At 50.9% G+C, this 18,715-nt stretch overlaps 1 protein-coding gene across 1 annotated transcript in view; it reads left to right on the top strand.

Annotated features, from left to right (window-relative positions):
• The window catches only part of MAPK4 (mitogen-activated protein kinase 4), a 147,668-nt gene that overhangs the window by 78,551 nt on the left and 50,402 nt on the right, over positions 1-18,715 (top strand). Inside the window, 1 exon segment of the mRNA XM_077777671.1 lies at positions 14,122-15,551. Coding sequence (XP_077633797.1) covers positions 15,006-15,551 — 546 coding nt within the window. The 5' untranslated portion in view covers positions 14,122-15,005.

Genomic DNA, 18,715 nt, shown 5'->3' with positions numbered 1-18,715 from the left:
ATTGTCCCAATCACTTTCGCCAACAGCTCAGCAGAAGGAATCAGAGCATATCTTTGAGCCTCGGAGCCTGGGTGAGTGAGCATGGCATTGAGGCTGGCACCGCGTCCCTTTCCTCGGTTGTGTCAGAGGAAGACAGAACACACTGATCCACTAGTCAAAGAGATCACTATCAAAGTCAGCCTTTTCTCCTCTTAGTTTTGTTTCAAAGAAATACTCTTGCCTTATAAAACCTCACAGAGGGTAGGGTGTCGGGGCAGGGGGCTAGGCAATGGCCTGAGACCCTCCGCTTCAGTTCCAGGTGACGGGAACTCGTGCAGGGTCACCTGACTCAATCCTGATGAGAGCTCGAGTTGTATTTCTCTGCAGGCTTGCTGAGGCCGGCCTTCTTGAGCTGTCCCCAAGACTCTGCGTCTGCCTACACTTGGGATTCTCATTTACAATTTAGGTGGTTGAAACAGATTCAGAACTAAAACCAATTTACATTGCTGCTTGAAAAAAGAAAATGATTTTGTCATTGGTAAAATAAAGCTTTGCTTTAAAAGCAACCATCTTCCCATCCAGAAGGTTCTCACTGGAAGGGAAGGTAGGGGTTGTGTCCCCTCCCTCCGCCCTCGGTGAGCAGTAGCCTCGCTGAGTTTAATCCAAGTGAGAGGGACTGAATGAGGCACTCCTCCCGTCTACATTGCTGGTCCGGCCACCTCTTCTTACTAGCTAGACTTCACATTTTCCTTCAGGTTCCAGAGGGCAGCTCTGCCCATGGTGAATATCTAGTCAACTGCCTTTCCTCTCCACTGAGCCCCAGTTTGCCTTGGCCCTTGACATTGGGATGAAGGGAGTATTTATCGAGTGCCTTTCCTCCTAGAAGGTGGCTCGGAGGCTGGGTCTACGTATAAGCCTGGTGGTGGCCGAGACCCTCTCCAGGCAGCCCCACTGCCCAGACCCATTGACTGCCCTCTCGTTCTGGGCACATGATAACAAGAAGACAGCGCCTGTTGTGTGCTATTTCTTTTTAAAACCCAGTGAATCCTAAACTCCGTTTATCTGGAGTGTAGCAGGGGAAGGGAGAAGCAAAGGAATGCTTTGCTGTGTCACTGTCCAGCCCATTGCTGACCACGCACTCACGCTGCGTCAGCTGTGATGCCAGCCCCGATCTGGGTTTCCAGCTGACTACACCGTGCAGGTAAGATCCAGTTCCCGCCCCAGGACTCCCTGTACCTGGGAGCACCGTGGAGTTCTTGGCTGCCGACCAGGATTACATTTGTCCAGCTAATGCGCTGTGTTGTGTTGGTCATGCTGCCGCTGTTGTCAAGGTTCCCGTGTTTTCTGCACCGAGGACTTTATCGATGTGTGTGTCTGAGGCTCCCGGGCAGTGAGGATGTCTGTTCGAGCCATGAGCGAGCAGCCACAATGTAACAAAGAAGGAAGGCAGGCAGCCGTGTCTCGGAGTAGAGATGGGCTCCCTCTTTCTTCTTTTACTCCCCTTTCTCTCTCTCCATTCCTCCTCGCTGATCTTCTCTCTCTCTCCCTAGTTCCACCTCCTCAACCCTGCTCCCCCAACTAAGGCCCACGCCTTGCCTTGAAACATCAGGGATTTGAGTGCTCAGTTTCCACTGATGCATGTGAGTGCAAGGCTGTCCACATCCCCGTGATCACTCGCTGAGAGGCGTCTCTGGCTCCTGGCCTTATGGGGGCCCAGCTGTCCTCAGACTAAAATGAAACTGGAATTTCCTTCTGTGTCAAACACTGGCTTGCTGCTCCAGAGGCCAGGTACCATGCTAGGCACCAGCGAGCCTTGTGCATCCTCAGTGGGGACAGGGATCAATTCACCGTCCCCTCCTTCTTCTACCATCCGGGGCAGCCTGGCCCCCTGCTCTGCTCTCAGTGAAGGGAGAGGACTCCAGCCTGGAGAGCTGACAGCTGCTGCCACATGGTCCATATGTGACTCTTTTTTCCCTGATACACAATCATTACTTAATTTGAGGAGGAAGAGCTGCTACTTCACAGCTAGCCATTCCTCGCCACGCATAGCCTTTTGCCAGCTGGGTCAGGATCCCCTTCCTCAGTCGATGGAGAGAGGTCTGGAAACACCCCACAAGGTCATCCTGAGGCCTAAGAGATGCCTGGAAGGACCTGCTCCCCAAACGTGCAGCCTGGGCACTCTACAATGCCTGGTCCCTGACTCTTGGACTGACCTTGAAAGAATCATTTCCCTTTCCTTGGCCTCAGTTTCCTCATCTCTCAAGGGAGGGAGCATTGGTTCCCACTGCAATTTGTATAGACTGACCTGGCACCGATCTACACTCCAAGTCAAGGATGGCCGCCTTTCTCCACATGAAATCCAGACCAGCTGAGTGCATAGCTGTCACCATCAGTTGGTGGGAAACCCAGTGTTACCATCGGGGCTCCTGTTCTTTGCCTTGTTTAAGAGCCTCAGGTGGGTGAGGGGTGGGTTCCTGGGTCCCCCGCCCACCTCTGTGCTTCCTTCTCCTCTGTTACCTCTATTGCTTTCTTTTCCATCCTTCCTACTTTCCCAAGCAGTAGAGCCACCTACCTTCTTCCCCAGGGAGCTTATAATTTGAAGGCTGATCACTACATATCCTCCTCTTTCCATGTCCACTGGGGATTGGTGGCCTCCCATGGGGGCCCTGACCATCAAGACATGAGAGGCTTTTGCGTGTGTGGAATCCCTTATGGGCTTGCAGGGGATTCACAGTTCCTCAGTGACAAGTGACACTCCCTGGTGTCCCTCCGAAAGCAAGTGCCCAATAGCACATGTTTCCTCTCCAGGAGGTCCTCTTCCTACGATGGGATCTCTGGCGCATGTGGTTCTGACTCTGAGGGTCTCATCACCTGTCAGTGAAGGAGATATTCCCAAGGAGAGCAGAAGAGAGGGCATTGGACCCAGAGTTCGGTAAGTTAGAATAGAGCAAATAGCGCTGCCACAGTGGACTTGGTGAGTCACTTGGTGAGTGTCTTAGTTCTAGCTGCTGTACCATAGACTGGCTGGCTTATAAATACCAGAAGTTGATTTCTCGTGGTCCTAGAGCCTAGAAGCCCAAGATCAGGGAGCCAGCATGGTGTCTGATAAGGACCCTCTTCAGAGTTGCAGACCACCAACTTCTCATTGTGTCCTCACATGGCGGAAGGGAAAAGAGAGCTCTCCGAGGTCTCTTTTATAAGGACACAAATACAGTTCATGAGGGCTCCATCTTCATGATCCGATCACCTCCTCAACACCCCACCTCCTAATACCATCACATTGGGAATGAGGATTTCAACATACGGATTGGTAGAGGGACACATAAATTCAGTCCACTTCTGTGATTCATCATAGATTCATTGCTAGACACTTCGTTCTGGGCTGGATGTTGCAGTGTGTGCTGGGTCATAACAGAAGACAGGGATAATTTAGCCTAAAGTTCCCCCCTCCCCTCCCCTGCTAAAACAACAATAACAGCAACATCAACAAACAAGACTTAAAACCTATGTGGGGTCCCTGGTGGCTCAGTTGGTTAAGTGTCTGACTCTTGATCTCAGCTCAGGTCATGATCTCATGGTTTATGAGATTGAGCCCTGTGTTGGGCTCTGCACTGACAGCATGGAGCCTGCTTGGGATTCTCTCTTTCCCTCTCTCTCTCCCCCACCCCTTTCTCAATATAAATAAATAAAACTTAAAAAAGACTTAAAACGCACATGCAATAGCTAGTGGGCTAATACCACTTCCCACATGGAGGCCACTCACTGTTGGAAGAATGTGGAGGTACAAGCCCAAGGGATGAGAAACGGCAGCATCTTTGACCTCCCAGATCCCAGCTAAGGTCCCTCTGGAAGGTGTTTATTTTAGTATAAGTGGGTTATGGTCACAGCTTACCTCTAATTTGTACTTTCTGCTTTCGAAAGTATGTTTGTATCACCAGCCTCGTTTGTTCTGACCCCCATAGGGAAGTGTGGTAGTGTGGTTATTCCTACCTCACAGATATGAAATTCCTGGTTTGCTCCCAGGCAGCCTCAGGACTAGAACTCCCGTTTCCTGGCCCCCAGCCCATGACTTTCCTCGTCGGCCGTGACAGCCCCGTGTGGTTCAGGGATTACTGTTGTCACCTGAGCTGTCAAAACACCACTGCTGTCACTTGTGAACAAGAAGATACAGTTGCTCGCAGAGGGAACTTTTTTCTGCTCTACGAATGATTTCTTTGTACCCCGTGATCAGCTTCCATGGGAATAGTAAGAGGTAGCTGTGTGCATACATTCGCTGACTGGGTCCGAAGTGGGGCTTGGGAAGCAAAGTCAGAGACTGAAATTTAAAGGGAGTGAATGCAGGATTCCAATCAGACAAGACTTGTGAAATTCTCATGTCTGGTTGGCAGCTCTCATGGGGAGGAAGAGCATATTACAAATCTGAATCTGTGAACAGTGGTCTGGAGTGTGGGACTTCTCAGGATGCATTTGTTCGGCCCAGATTTATTATTTGTTATTGAGTAGGTCAGGGGTTAGGCTCTGGGGCTGTAGTGACGCAGAGGATGGAGTCCCTGTCCTCACCAAGCTTCCAGTCAAACATGGAAGACAAGCAATTAAAGCAGAAACAGAAAGGGAGAAAAGTGACATGAGGAGGGAACAAGGAGACACAGCCTGACAGATAAGTCAGCCTGGGGAAGGGAAAGAGCATCAGGGAAGGCTTCCTGGATGAAGGGACATTTAGACTTAGACCCAAAGGATGAGTAAGAATTAGCCAGGGGAAGACGACAGGGACCAAGGTCGAGCAATGGCAGCACGAGGTCAGAGAGAGGCAGGCTGCAGATGCATCTAGGCTCCGCTCTGAGAGTCAGCTCCAGGCCACTAGCAGAGGCTCTCGGCGATGCTGGTTTTCCTGGCTCATCAGGGCAGAGAAGGTGATCACGGGTTACCAACATCTGCCAAATGGGCTGATAGTAATATATGTGATCTCTTTCCGTAGTTTCCATTTCTGGTCTAACAGCAACATAACTTAATGCTGTATCCTTTAGCTACAAACTAGGAATTTTTCAACATCCCTGCCGGAGGCTGACTCTCCAGGTAGGAGTAAGGAGTCCCATGAATGTAGGACACGCCAAGTCTGAACTGGAGCTTCAGCAACATTGTGCTTTCCCACAGCGGCTTATCACATCTTGCCTCACAGAGAGCGATCTCCGGATTCAGGGAAGGCACAGTGCGCTGTGGGCCCCGTACAGCGGGTGCTAAATCAAATGCAGAGGAAATTAAAGATTCTGACTCTGCTTTTGAGAAGCTTCGCCCCCTGGCTGGGCTCTCAGCTCTTTAGAACAGTCCAAACAAAGCAAGCCCCACATGGGGCCTCACCTTATTTAGCCACGGAAGCTATAAGTGCCCTGATTTAGATTTTGAAAGACGTCTTCAGCTATCCCAGGTTTCTTTCCTTGGGAAAAAAAGGAACAGATAAGAAATTTCCCCTTGAATCTACAAAAGTCAAGTGTAGGAGTCGGCTGACATCAGGATGAAACAGTGGCCCACACACTCTTGTGATCGATGCTGGAGTCAGACTCGCGGCCTCAGGCCTGGACAGGTCCCGCGTCCGCAGCCAGTGGTGACCAGCGCCCACACTTCACACGCGGGGACCCGCACCGCTCCCCTCCACAGCTTTGCCCTGACGTGGGCATGGCGCTCCGGCAGCGCTGCCAGAATGTCTCTTCGTGCCCTGTCAGTATCAATGGGAGGCCGGGAAAGCCTTTGTTCTCCCTGGCTGGTTATGTAATTTTCAAGAGAAAAGGCAGAGCAGAGACTGAACTGAAGGCTCCCGGACTTTGCCTTTAGGGGAGGAAGTAACAACCCCGCGGTCTGATGGTCCTTCCGCTCACTCTTTTCTCCCAGCCCTCCGAGAGCTCTCCTCTCGCTCGCTGTCAGAGGGATGAAGACAAAAGAGGTTCTCCTGTTTCTCACCGGCTGTTCCCGAGGAACGTGCATAAGGGAAACAAGCCAGGGTGGGTGGCATCGCCGCCTGGCAGGAGCATTAAGACATTTGCATATCCCAGGGGAGGATGCTCCCTGGGGCCGGGCCCCCCTGCTCGAGACATATGTATAGGAATGCCTTTGGCTTGGCTGGGTTGCCGGCCTGGCAGCTGGTGTTTGATGGGCACCCTGGGACCTCGGTGGGTGGTGGTGCTGGGCCCGGGGGCAGCACGGGCACAGGAAATGCAGCCTGAGTTGGCATCGCAGGCCGGAGCGTTTGCAGCCCCTGCCTGCCCGCGCACCTGGGTTTCCACAAAGAGGAAAGGCCTCCCTCCCGGGTCACTTGCCTTGACCTCCTCCAGCCGGCTCACCTCCTGGGTAGAGGGAGTCATACTTCGTGTCAAAACCCGGGAGTGCGGAAGAGCTGTTGCTCCGGATTCCTGGGAGCATCACTGCTGCCGCCCAGGGCAAGACCCATCTCCGTCCCTGTGAGCAAAATTAGAGAGAGCACAGTGCTAACCACCTCAGGACCAGCCCTCCCTTCCTTGCTGAGGAAACAAACAGCTTCCAGTCACCATGCTCTTTTGGGGCCTGTGTGGCTCCTCTGCTTGACCCCCCCCCTTCCCCTGCCACTCATCCTGTGGGGGATTCAAAAAGCTGTCTGACCTGGGCTTCAGAGACATGTTTTTCATTTGTCTTTCCATTCGGGGTGTACTTTGTCATCACCAAAACCTTACCGCAAACACGTAGCCATTCCTGTGCCAAATGGCATTTATTTCTTGAGTCCCTACTGTATGCCAGACACAAGACAAGACCCGGGGGCTATATCAATGAAAAATGAGAGGTAAAGATTCCCCCCTGCCCAAGGCTCTGTCTGGCTCTGGATTATGATGAGATCCAAGCCAGCTAAGACCCAGGACCTCTGGCCCAAGAATTCTCAAAGTCTCCAGCCCAGTTTGCCTCTTCTGCATCTTGGAAATGCAAGTCAAGAACTACAGATCTCCAAATTTCTCCTCTCCATCTATTGCTATATTACAAACATGCTAAAATTTAGCAGCTTAAACATTTATTGACACACGCTTTCTGTGGTCAGGAAACTTGGTACTGCTTAGCCAGGTGCCTGGGACATGAGATCTCTCACGAGACTTCATCAGGCTGTGGCCAGGGCTGTAGTCCCCTCATGGCTCACCTCTGGGAAGGTCTCCTTCCAGACTTGCTCCCTTGGTGGCTTCAGAAGGTCCCCTTGCAAGAACTCATGTGGATGTCATCCTATGGCTGCCTTAGGACATGGCCACTGGCTTCCCTGAGAGTGATCACCCAAGATGGAAGCCACAGTCTTTATAACTCCATCTCAGGATTGACCTCTCATTACTTCTACCATTCTGTTTCTTAAAAACAAGTCCGAAAATCTAGCACGTTCTTAAGAGGCGGGGATTACACAGGGCCTGAAGCCATTCAGGTGGCAATCATGGTAGCCATCTTCGAAGCTGCCTTCCACATCCTCCAAGGGGCTTCTCTGGCTGGATAGTCCTGAGTCAGCCTCCTCATCGTAACTCCTACACGTGCTGTGGGAGTCACGAAGTTAGTCCCCGAGTGCTCCTCCCTGTTTCTGTCATTGTTTCTGTAATTGCTGTGGTTCCTCTTTCTCAAGAGGACTGCAGACTCCCTGAGGTCAGGAGCTGTGTTCTGTATCTCTCTCTCCCACCTGACCAACCACATACCTGGCAAGTTACTATCAGATAATTTCAACTTCAAGTCAAAGAAAATAAAAAGGCAATAAAAACATCCTAAACAACATAAGAGCTTAACAACCTCACTTGGCAAGAAAGCTGGAAGCATCTCCAGGCGTGGCCCCGCGTGTTGGCAACACTCCAGACTCATGTGCTAGCTCTCCTATGCTGGCCTTTGTCCCCAAGCCTCTTTCCACGTGGTCTCAAAATGGCTGCTAATGTACCAACATCACTTTCTCCCTCAGCTGCATCCAAAGATGTGAGTGGTGCTTCTTCTTGGGAAGGAAAACTTCCTGAGCACATTCCCCGGCAGCAGACTTTCCTTGAATACTTACCATGCAGAACTGGGTCATGTGACCACCCCTAAGCCAACTGCTGGCAAAGGGGACTGGGGATTTCGACTCAATAGGGATGGGTAGAGGATACGCCATCGTCCTGTGGGGTGTTGGAAATGTGTGAGGCTGTCGTCATAGGAACCAGAAATGCCATCGGCATTTAGTGGGTAGAGACTGAGGTTGCTAAACTTGTGACGCCAGTACCCCTTATAGTCCCACAAAACAGTAAGTCTTCTGCTCAAAGGCCGGTACTGGTACTGCTGGGAATGGTGGCCGTGGCTCTGAGACCCTGGTTCTTAGCCAGGAGTAGTCGTGTGCGTACCCCACCAGTGATAGTTTTCGATGTTTAAAGACATTTTGGTTGTCTCAGCTCGGGGGTACCCTGGCATCTAGTGGGTAGAAGCCAGAGTGCCGACGAACCTCCTGTAAGTGCACAGGTCAGCCCCACAGCTGAGCATGACTGGCTCAGTGTCGGTCATGCCGAGGACGAGAAACCCTGGCTTAGGATCAGTCTGCGTCATCCCTTGGTTGGACTCAGCTGTGTTAATGACTGACCCAGACTTGCTTCCTGTTCGTTCGGAGGAAGTGGGAATGTTTCCTGGGTGGGCAGCCAGTGTCAGCCCCCGGACCTTGTGCATCAGGAAGCTGGGAGAACGTTCAGCTCAGTTCACATCTAGGATGGCCAGTGTCTGCAGCCCAGGCTCTGGCTTTTCTGAGGCTTACATTAGCCGAGAGGTCAAGGACCAGTTGGAAGGCAGGGGTATGGTTGCTTAAACTTATTGTTTTGTATTTTTGTTTTTGTTTTTTTCTCGGCTCTTAAACTCATTTAAAAAACTTTTTTTAACATTTTTATTATTGAGAGACAGAGCACGAGCAGGGGAGGGGCAGAGAGAGGGAGAGACACTGAATCCAAAGCAGGCTTCAGGCTCTGTGTCAGCACAGAGCCCAACACAGGGCTCGAACTCACAAACCATGAGACCACGACCTGAGCCAAAGTCGGACCTTTAACCTACTGAGCCACCCAGGTGCCCCCAACTCTGAAACTCATTTTAATGTTCTATTTCTCACTTTCTGTTCCCAATAAAATGGGGTATGAACTTTGGCCTTCACACTGGGGCTGAACGCAGACCGAAAAGACTGCTGCCTCTTGATTTACTTTGAAAAGTACCAGAAGGTGTGCATATGCCCAAATTCGCCCTTCTCTAGGCCTGGGCGGTCTGGGCTTAGGTGGTTCGTGGTGGGAATCACTCACGTGGGCTCAGATAATGTGCTGCGGTGCCGAGAAGTGTGGCCTTTAGAGTCCTCGCCTGCTAGTGGTATGATGTGGGGCAAGTCACTTCCCTCTGGGGGCTTCGTGGGAGTGTGACACAAACCTCATGGGGTTGTGGTAAGACCCAGCTGAAATCCTCAGGCACAGCTCCTGGCCCATGGTGACCCCGTGGTGACCCTTAGTCAGCCTAGCTACTCCATCTGCATCAGGTCGCCTTCGCCACCTCTCCAGAAAGCCTCTGAAAATGCAAGTGGGCGTGCAGGAGTGAGGCACGTCAACAGTACCCTCCACAGTTCCAAAGAGTCAGAAATAGAAGCAATGGAAGCAGAAATAGAAGGTAGCTTGTGGGCCCTGAGGCCATGAAACCTGCAAACAAGCTTAACTAGGCCCGGGGTGGGGACCCGAGCCCAGAATAGCGCCCAGGGAGGGCAGGCCTGGGGTAACGCCACCATGAGGGGCCATCAGAGGACTGAGTCCAAGGAGGGAGTAGACCAAGCAGGAGGAGCCAGAAAGGATTACGGCACATTTCCGTGTCTCCTTAGGAGCTACCTAGAGAATGTTCCAGCACAGTCTAGAGCAGGGGTCGACAGACTGTGGCCTCCTAACCAAATTTAGTCTCCAACCTATTTTTGTAAATAAAATTTTTTTGAAATGCAGCCATGACCTTGGTTTAGGGATTATCTATGGCTGCCTTTGTGCCACAAGGCAGGGTTGAGTAGTTGCAACAGAGATGGTATGTCCTGCAAAGCCTTAGACATTTATTCTCTGGCCCTTTATGGAAAAAATTTGCTGATCTCTGGTCTAGAGGATTTTATGCACATGGACTGTAGTGATTAGGGTCACGAACCTCAGAGTCAGACAGACTCGACTATAATGTGAATGATGCCGCCTAGAATTGTGCAGTGTGCAGCCTGTTCAACTGTAAACATCAGCCCTGCCTGAGAAGGATTTCCTGAAAGTTTTTGGGTGCCCAAGAGAAGAAGGCACTGTCTGTGAGATATCAGCACCTCCTTGGGGGCCATAGTTTCTGCTGAAAGTCAACAGCAGCATGCGGCTTGGGAGGATCGGAGCAGGCAGAGTTGAGTCTAAATTTAGAATTTCCAAAGCTGCTTTGTAAACCAGCTCCCCAGGAAACCCAGCAAGGGACAGTTGGCACACATCATCTCATTTCTGGTTTGTCTCCACATGTTAAAAGGCTGGATGCATGAGACGATAATTAACTGGCCTCAACTAAAGTATTGCGGGAGGATCCGTGGGAAATCGGTGGAGAGATGAAGGTCCATTCCTAGGGTCCTGGGGTTGGTATTTCTACCTCTGTGTTTTAGTATAACATTCACCGTGCGTCATGGGAGCCCGGGCTACCCTTTCAGGAGTTGCATGCATTCTTCTTGCTCATTGTCATTCGAGCACAGCTGAACCCCTGACCTTTTCTTGCTTCAAGGTGAATGCCAACGGCCTGGTTTGAAATCACACCTGATTCAGAGCAGCTCTGAGTCACCAAATTCAAGTGGAGAGTGGCTGTGCTTTGCCTTGAGAGGTTGCCGTACGGCCTCCTCTGCGCAGGTGGGCACCTCCAGATGCCAGACCCGCCCTCTCCGGGGCCCGGCTTGTGCCTCCTGGTGTGTCATGCAAACAATGAACCACTAATTCAAGACATCTTAGGTAATAGGTGTTTTGTAATCAGTCCACCTGTGGAGAAAGGCAAAAGGTTTACAGTGGAAACGCTAGAGGAATTATAGAAAGAAACTTCGAAAGTGAAGAGGGCTGAGAAGGGATGAGTCACGCTAAACTCACACGGGAACAGAGAAATGGCTGCATGGTTAGTGCTGGAATTCTAAGAGAGGCAGCCTCTGAGCAGACGGTGATACCCAGAGGGTTGAAGTTAAGAAATCTGACGTGTCTGGGTGGTCGGGGCTTGTGAGAAAAGCCCTCTTGAACAAGTTGTGTTGCAGCCAGCAGAATTGGGGAGGGGAGGCAGATCATCTCGGAGATGTGGGCAGGACAACTGTGTAGCGTAATGAATGTTCCTCAGCATTGGACAAATGTACGTCCAGGCCATTTAGTTTCCTTTTTTTTTTTTAAACTTTTTAAGTGTTTTTATTTTTTTTGAAAGAAAGAGTGAGCAGGGGAGGGGCAGAGAGAGAGGAGAGAGAGAATCTGAAGCAGCTCCACACCGTCAGCGCCGAGTCCGATGGAGGGCTTGTTCCCATGAACTGTGAGATCATGACGTGAGCCGAGTTGGACATTCAACGGATTGAGCCGCCCAGGGCGCCCCCAAGTCAGATAGTTTCTGAGTGCTGCCTTATGCCCTGGACTGGAGAAGCTTGAAGTCTAGTTGGGAGATGGACACACATGAAACGTCCAGTAACAGCCCAGCTTAGTATATGGTTAATGTCAAAGACCGCATACACAGGAACACTGCAGGAGTTTAGGCAAGGGAGAATGTCACCGGGGACACTTTAGGAACAGGATCTCTGGAGTGGAGGGGAGATGCCATCTGGATTCTGAGTGATGGGCAGGACTTTGGCGAGTGGGGAGGAAGCAAGAGAACATTCCAGAAATTGGGAAGGTGCAAGCAAGGAAGGCAGGAACTGAAAGAGCGTATTCAGAGGCCCATGAGGAAGGCACAGTGGCTGGAAGCAAGTCTTCCCAAGGTGACATGGTACCTGCCTACTGGAGCCGACCGCGTGTCAGGGAGACCACTCACTTGCACCGATGCAGACATGCACGCATGCACACGTGCATCTGTGCAGGGGAGACAGTCCCTCCCCCATGTGAGGGGAAGAGGAACAAGTTTTACAAATAAATAAAGCACCTCTTCATTATTCACAGATTATCTGCATTGCAGCTGATCTGGAACAAATCCTGCTCTCGCTTGCTGGTGATGTCATCTCCTCCTCGCTTAGGTGCTCAGTCCTGTCTGTTTACAACCCAGTGGCAGCTGGAAAGGGAAGAAGGCTTAAGCGTCTCTTCTCATAAAGCAAAATATGTGATTGCCTGCTTGTTGTGCCTTTGGGAACTGGACCAGGCCTGTGGGGAGACAGTGAAAGAGGCTCTAGTTTAGTTTCTGTTATGTGAGGGGCAGCAAGAGCCAGAGGAGGCTGGACTGGGGCTCTCGGGTGGTCCTTTTGTTCCCCTGAATTAGGTATCCAGGTGGACTTCGCTAGCATGGGCCACAGGGTGTAGCTCAGAGGCCGGTCCCAGCACTGTCTCTGATGGGCAAGGAATCCTCAAACAGAGTGAGTGGTATTCATTTCTCAATTCATCAAATGTGTATTGCCCCCGTGTCTGCTAGAGACATTGAGCTGCTGTTCTCTGAGCCTTGGGGCCCTCATCTGCAGAGTGAGGACTTGGGCCAGAATCCTTGTCTCTCACCAGAGGTGCTGGCACTTGGGGGTGGGTGTCAGTTATTCATGGATGGAGATGCTTGGCAGGGTGTCTAGCAAATCTGGCCCTGCACATTAAAAGCGAGTAGTGACTTCTGGTCAAATGAGCCCAGGAGGGTGGCACCATCCCCAGTTAAGGACCACTGGACATGTTGGCTTTGACCGCTTCCCACTCTGAAATCCTGTAAGACTGTGGTTATTTTGTTGCTGGGACCAATAAAAACATGCAGGGTGGGATTGCTGAAGAGTTTGTCAAAACATTAGAATCCTAGGTGCCTCTTATTCAAGTGCAAGGAAATTTTTAACAGTCATCAACAGCTAACATCTGTTGAGCAATTACTGTGTTCCAGACCCTTGGCAAATCTGTTTCTCTAGAAGTCTTTAGAGGGGATCTGGTTATTTACTATTTCAGGTCATCTGTGTCCCTTAATTTTCCCCCTTAATTTCAGACATTGATTTTACTGTTTTGTTTCATTTAGCGTTTGCAGAGTTGTGCAAAGTTCAGATATGAAAGCATTCCTACAGGGGGCCTATAGTATGGGAAGAACTAGATTCACTCCTTTGTGCAGGGTACAGTGTCTGTTCTCTGAATGTCCATGGACTTAATAAACTTATAAATCTGCTAGTCCCTCAGAAGCTATAACATTGCCTTGACTCCAGAGGTCCAAATTTACATTTTTTTTGCAGTTTTTTTCCTCCCCACTTAGGTTCCATGCCTGTAATTTGAGTCAGCAGCCACCAGGGGGCAGTCATGGTAGGATTTGAGCCATTGCCTTGAAGAGCTAGGTCCCCACCATCAAAGAGAGTACAGTTTACCATGCCAGTCCTGGTGTCATGCTGAGAAGTCTGTGCCCTGCTTTGCTGGGCAGAGAATCCCTTTCTTAGGGTGGCAATACAATTTCCTTCTTACTTGGTATGTGTGCTTTTGCCACCTATATGGAAAGCAGGAGATACACATGTAATTAAATATCAGCACATGGCAAATTCCCTCAGAATATTCAAAGACATTCGCAATAGAAGGAAAGGGGTCCAAGTAGAAGAGAAAAATTATTGATCCTTTCTTTTCTGTCTGCAGTTAGTTACTTTTTACTCTCAACATTCCCAGTAAGTGCTGATGTATGTATTTGGAGAGCATAGCAAATTAATTTCTCGAAAGTCGAAGCGAATCATTCCCACCCACAGTTCGTGTGCATTAACCTTTGGGGAGCAGGCATTTACATAAAAGGTGCACCATTTGATGACCTTATCAAATCAGTCCATCTTCTCTCTCTTCCAGGGGAGCACTGCTCACAGCAAGAGGGCTGGCTGGGCAGTGCAAAGCCTGGAATTCCCTGAGCAAGCAGTGTTTCAGCTGCCTGGACAGATCAAATAACACTTGGGCTGGTTAACAAAGGACACGCAAGTGGGAAGGTGTTGGAAACTGGCGTGTGGAAATTTACCCAACGTTATTTCTTTGACAGGAAAGGAGACATGGTCTGAAAGGTGCCGCATTCCTGCAGCCTCCCTGAGTCCGGCAGCACACAGTCTTGTTCAAGGTGGCGTGGATGAGGGGCTGACAGAGGATGCTGCCCTATCAGAAGCCTCTGGAGGACCCTGACATGCCAGCTGAGTGCCCTTCGGATTTGGGACTTGAGGTGTAACTTGGTGTAGAGCTCACAAAAGGTGGTTGGGTTTCAAAAGTGCTCACCAGCCTGATGTAGGCTATGAAACCTATGGGGAGCTGGTAGACAAGGGAGCTGGCAGAGATTAAAAAAAAAAAAAGAAGCCCCTAGAAGCCTCCAGAATCCATTGCTGGGATCCCTTCATACAGCTCAGGATGCAGAATGGCTACAAGCTGCCAGAGGCTGTGACAACAGTGAGCTTTAGACCGTCATAAAGGAACACAGCTCACTAACAGCGCTACATTTCTGCCAGAAGGAACCTCTTTTAACAAAAGATTTAAAGGGGAGAATTTCTGCATCTTTAACCTTGAGGTCCATTATGGTAGAAAACTTCACATTCACATAGATACTGAGACTGGTTTTTCTTTCCAAGATGCTATAGTTGAAAAAAGCATGAGCCATTCTAAGTTTCGAGCAGAGTTCAGGGTACATAGGAGTTGGTGGACAGCCCTCCCTGTGCAAGTCAAGAAACCCGTATGAGCCATCGCCTTCTGTAGCTCAGCACAGACATATGCCCCTCTCGTCTCCAGAGAGCTGGTGGCAGCGACATCAGCACGAGAAAAGGCACCCCTCAGCTTCAGGACTTGACAGAATGAAGTGTGCTGGGGAAGCCGCTGCCCTGGACTTGGCCGATTTCAACTGCCCCTTCATCACACGGGCAGACACTGCGCACTGAGCCAACGATGGCCGAGAAGGGCGATTGCATCGCCAGTGTCTATGGGTATGACCTTGGCGGGCGCTTCATTGACTTCCAACCCCTGGGTTTTGGTGTCAATGGGCTGGTGCTGTCGGCCGTGGACAGCAGGGCCTGCCGGAAGGTGGCTGTGAAGAAGATCACCCTGAGTGACTCCCGCAGCATGAAGCACGCGCTCCGGGAGATCAAGATCATCCGGCGCCTGGACCACGACAACATCGTGAAGGTGTATGAGGTGCTGGGGCCCAAGGGTGCTGACCTGCAGGGCGAGCTGTTCAAGTTCAGCGTGGCTTACATTGTCCAGGAGTACATGGAGACTGACTTGGCGCGTCTGCTGGAGCAGGGCACGCTGACAGAGGAGCACGCGAAGCTGTTCATGTACCAGCTGCTGCGGGGGCTCAAGTACATCCACTCTGCCAATGTGCTGCACAGGGACCTGAAGCCTGCCAACATCTTCATCAGCACGGAGGACCTCGTGCTCAAGATCGGGGATTTCGGGTTGGCGAGGATCGTTGACCAGCATTATTCACACAAGGTATGTCTGGCTGGAAGGGCAGAAATGGGTGGTCCACAGAATCCTCAAGAATGTTCACAGCTGCTCCAAAGGGTCTTATTCTTAGCTCCACTGGAATCCGGGGACTAGAGTCCATACCTGGGAGAGGCTGGAGGGTACCAGAAAGGTCACTGGCCTGAAAAGCAGTTGCTGGCCAAGCAAGGGGGAGGGGGGCCTGGTTCTTAGTCTTGGCTCCTCCCCATGGCCATGACCAAGAATTGCTAGCTGCACAAGATGGGGTTGGACCAGATGATCTCCAAGATTTCTTCCAGCTCTAAACTCCATGACTTCAAAACTGTGTGGTTGATGAATTTGCCTTTAGCATCTTCCTATCCCTGCCATCCACCTAATACCACGTCTCCCTATTGTCCGCTCGGGACCCCCACTGAGGCCCCTCTCCATACCAGCCTTATCTAAGCTCCAGTCAGTTTGCTTCCTCTTCCCACTCTGTGTCCCGTTCTCTCTTGCCATGGACAGAGGGCGTGAAGAGTTAATCTGATAAACTAATCAGTGTGCACTGTCTAGCTAATGGCTCAGCTCTCCCAGGGCTCGTGATGCCCCGGCCCCGCGGTGCCATTCAGAAGCTACAGGTGCCTAGATGGTCCTGAGACTCCACTTCTCAGGGTGGCTAAATGTTCCACAAGCGGCAGAGATAGAGCCGACCCAGCCACACTGCCGGAGATACTGACACTCTCAAGGCCCCGGGCCGCTTCTTAACTAATCCACTGCTTCCCTCAGGAGCTGGGAGTCCTTTGGAGTTGTATTCCGCCTACCCCCGGTTCCTGCCGCTTTAGAGGAGCTGCTGAGCACACGTCAGCAGACATCCCTCAACAGAGCTGGGGGTGGGTATGATTACCAGCCTGCTGCCGGAAGCCTTGACCTGTGAATTTTTATTAGAGTGAAAACATTCCCTAGGATGTAGGTGTGACTTAAACTGTTATCAGCCAAGGGGCTGAAGGGGGTCATGAAAGGGGAGGGTAGCTCTGACCTTGAACGTGCTTCAGCTTTCTCCCTGAGGCCCCATTCCTCTGTTTTCCCTTGTCACCTTCTCTGCCTGCAGCCAGAAAGTCACAGACTCCCAGAAAGGCATTGACCTGTTCTGCAGCTGCGGTGAGAGAGCGTCTGGGGGCAGGGGAGGGTAAGGCTCGCTGTCCCACCCTCACCTGCTGGCATTTGGGCTCCAGCCCAGATTTCAGACCCCAGATCAGCCCAGCTGACTGTAGTTCCTCATTGTCATCCTAACCACGAACTTGCCCCCTGCTCCCTTCCTATGGCCAGGCCATCTGTCAAAACTAATAGGCAAGAATATCCATAGTTTAAAAAAAAAAAAAAAAGCCCTTCCTGATGCCCTTTGCTATTTGTACCTTCACTTTCTTCTAAGAAGCAGTGACCCCAAACAGTCGGACTGAAGGTTTTAACCTAAATCATTTCTTATTTGGTAAAAGGCCCAGAGAATCCATGACACTTTTTTCTGGGATGTGCAATTGGAGTAAATTTCGGAACTGGAGTAAACCAGTACCTTTGGGAATAAAGCTAGGACCTCCCTCGATGAAAGGGTCTGATTAAGTGATGTGTACTCCAGGGAACATGCTCTCAACAGCACACAGGAGACCTTCGTTAGAGTCCGGGAAGGTGATTTGTGGGGGTGAAGATCGGCTATAGTAACACTTGTTAGGAGGTGCAGGGCGTGAGGAAGTGGGGAGGTGGGGGTCCAGGCTCCCTTCTGACACCTGCCATCTAGGGATGGGAACAGTCCCTTTCCCTCTGGGAGCCCTGGTTCCCCCATCTTTGACGGGGATGATAATACACACCGTCTGCCCGCTGGCTTGTGGTTACAAATCAAAATGGAGCATGAATGTAAAGGCCCTTGGAAAGCAATAAGGAGCCCATCCATTTGTGCAGTGAGTGTTTGCTAAGCGTGCCGGGCCCAGGCCCACATTCATCGGCCACCAGCTGTAAGTGGCTGTGCTCATGTTACTCAGGGTGGGCAGACACCTCTCTGGTTGGGACTTGGATTTTCCTGATGCCGAAGAAATTCAGATGTTCTCACTTACTCTTCTTAGAGTCTCTTCAATAAAGTTGGCTGTGGGTAGTTAAAAAAAATTGTTGGAACCAGTTGTGAACCCTGCATTGGGCCTGCGTTCCCCACACCCCTTCTCCCTCATACACCGTCGGCTTCTAGTCTCCTCCTTATTCTTCGGATGATGACAAAAACTTTATTATTGGTGCTTTACTTTACCCAATATGCACTTAAGTCAGTTCTCATTGAATCCTCAAAGTGCTGTGAGGCACTCAGCGCCAAGGGTCCATTTTCAAATGGAGAGGAACGGCTGTCTTGAGATTATTTGGCTGACTGACAGGAGGGGCTCTAGAAGGCGGGCCTTCTCGCGTCCCCATGCAGGGCCTTTCCACACACCATCTCCCTCGTGAAGGCTTGTTGTTCCTCGGTGGGAATTCGTCTTTCCTTCCTGTGAATTCCCACCTTGGTTCTTCCCCAGCCCATCACCCGGACCTTCTAGCATCTACCATTCCCTGCTCTGTCTTGTGGGGCACTGTATTTATGTCTTCTGTGCTCCTCTTGGCTGAGAGCCCCTTGGCTCTTGAGGTCATGTCGTCTTCATCTTGTTTTCCCCTGGGGAGTCCAGTCACTTTTCCTGAGACATGGCCATGTTGATCTTGTTGACTGTCTCAAACAGATGGGAGAATAGGCATTTACCAGCATATTCCAGATAGGAAGCTAGTTGGGTTCATTGATTCCATGTGGTGAGAGGGTTGGACTCTCAGAGAGCACATAATCCCTCCAGCCCATGGATTGGTTGGGGTCAGACGTGTGCATCTGCTCTCCCCATTGTGCGCAGAGGATGGTGTCTATGTGAGAATTGCTCTCAACTTGACCCCTCCTGAAGTTTCTTGGATCCTGTACTCACCTGGAAGAAGACTGTGCTCATTTGGGCCATAGCCAGTGCTTTTGGGTGAGTTGTAAAAGGGCATCTTTTTTCTGGGCTGATTCTGCCCGGTGCCAGGGACAGGCTTTGGGATCTGACTGGCGGCTGGACTTGGCCCCTTGGCTAATAAGCACAACCCAGCCAGGAGTGTGCAGCCCCTGGTCTCATTCTCCTCGCTGTGCCTTCTTCCTGGGGGGACAG

Source organism: Crocuta crocuta, unplaced genomic scaffold, assembly GCF_008692635.1.
Source record: "Crocuta crocuta isolate KB4526 unplaced genomic scaffold, BGI_CrCroc_1.0 scaffold36, whole genome shotgun sequence".
Taxonomy (NCBI): Eukaryota; Metazoa; Chordata; class Mammalia; order Carnivora; family Hyaenidae; genus Crocuta; species Crocuta crocuta.
The sequence above is the reverse complement of the archived record's forward strand: the minus strand, read 5'-3'. Positions and strand labels throughout refer to the sequence as shown.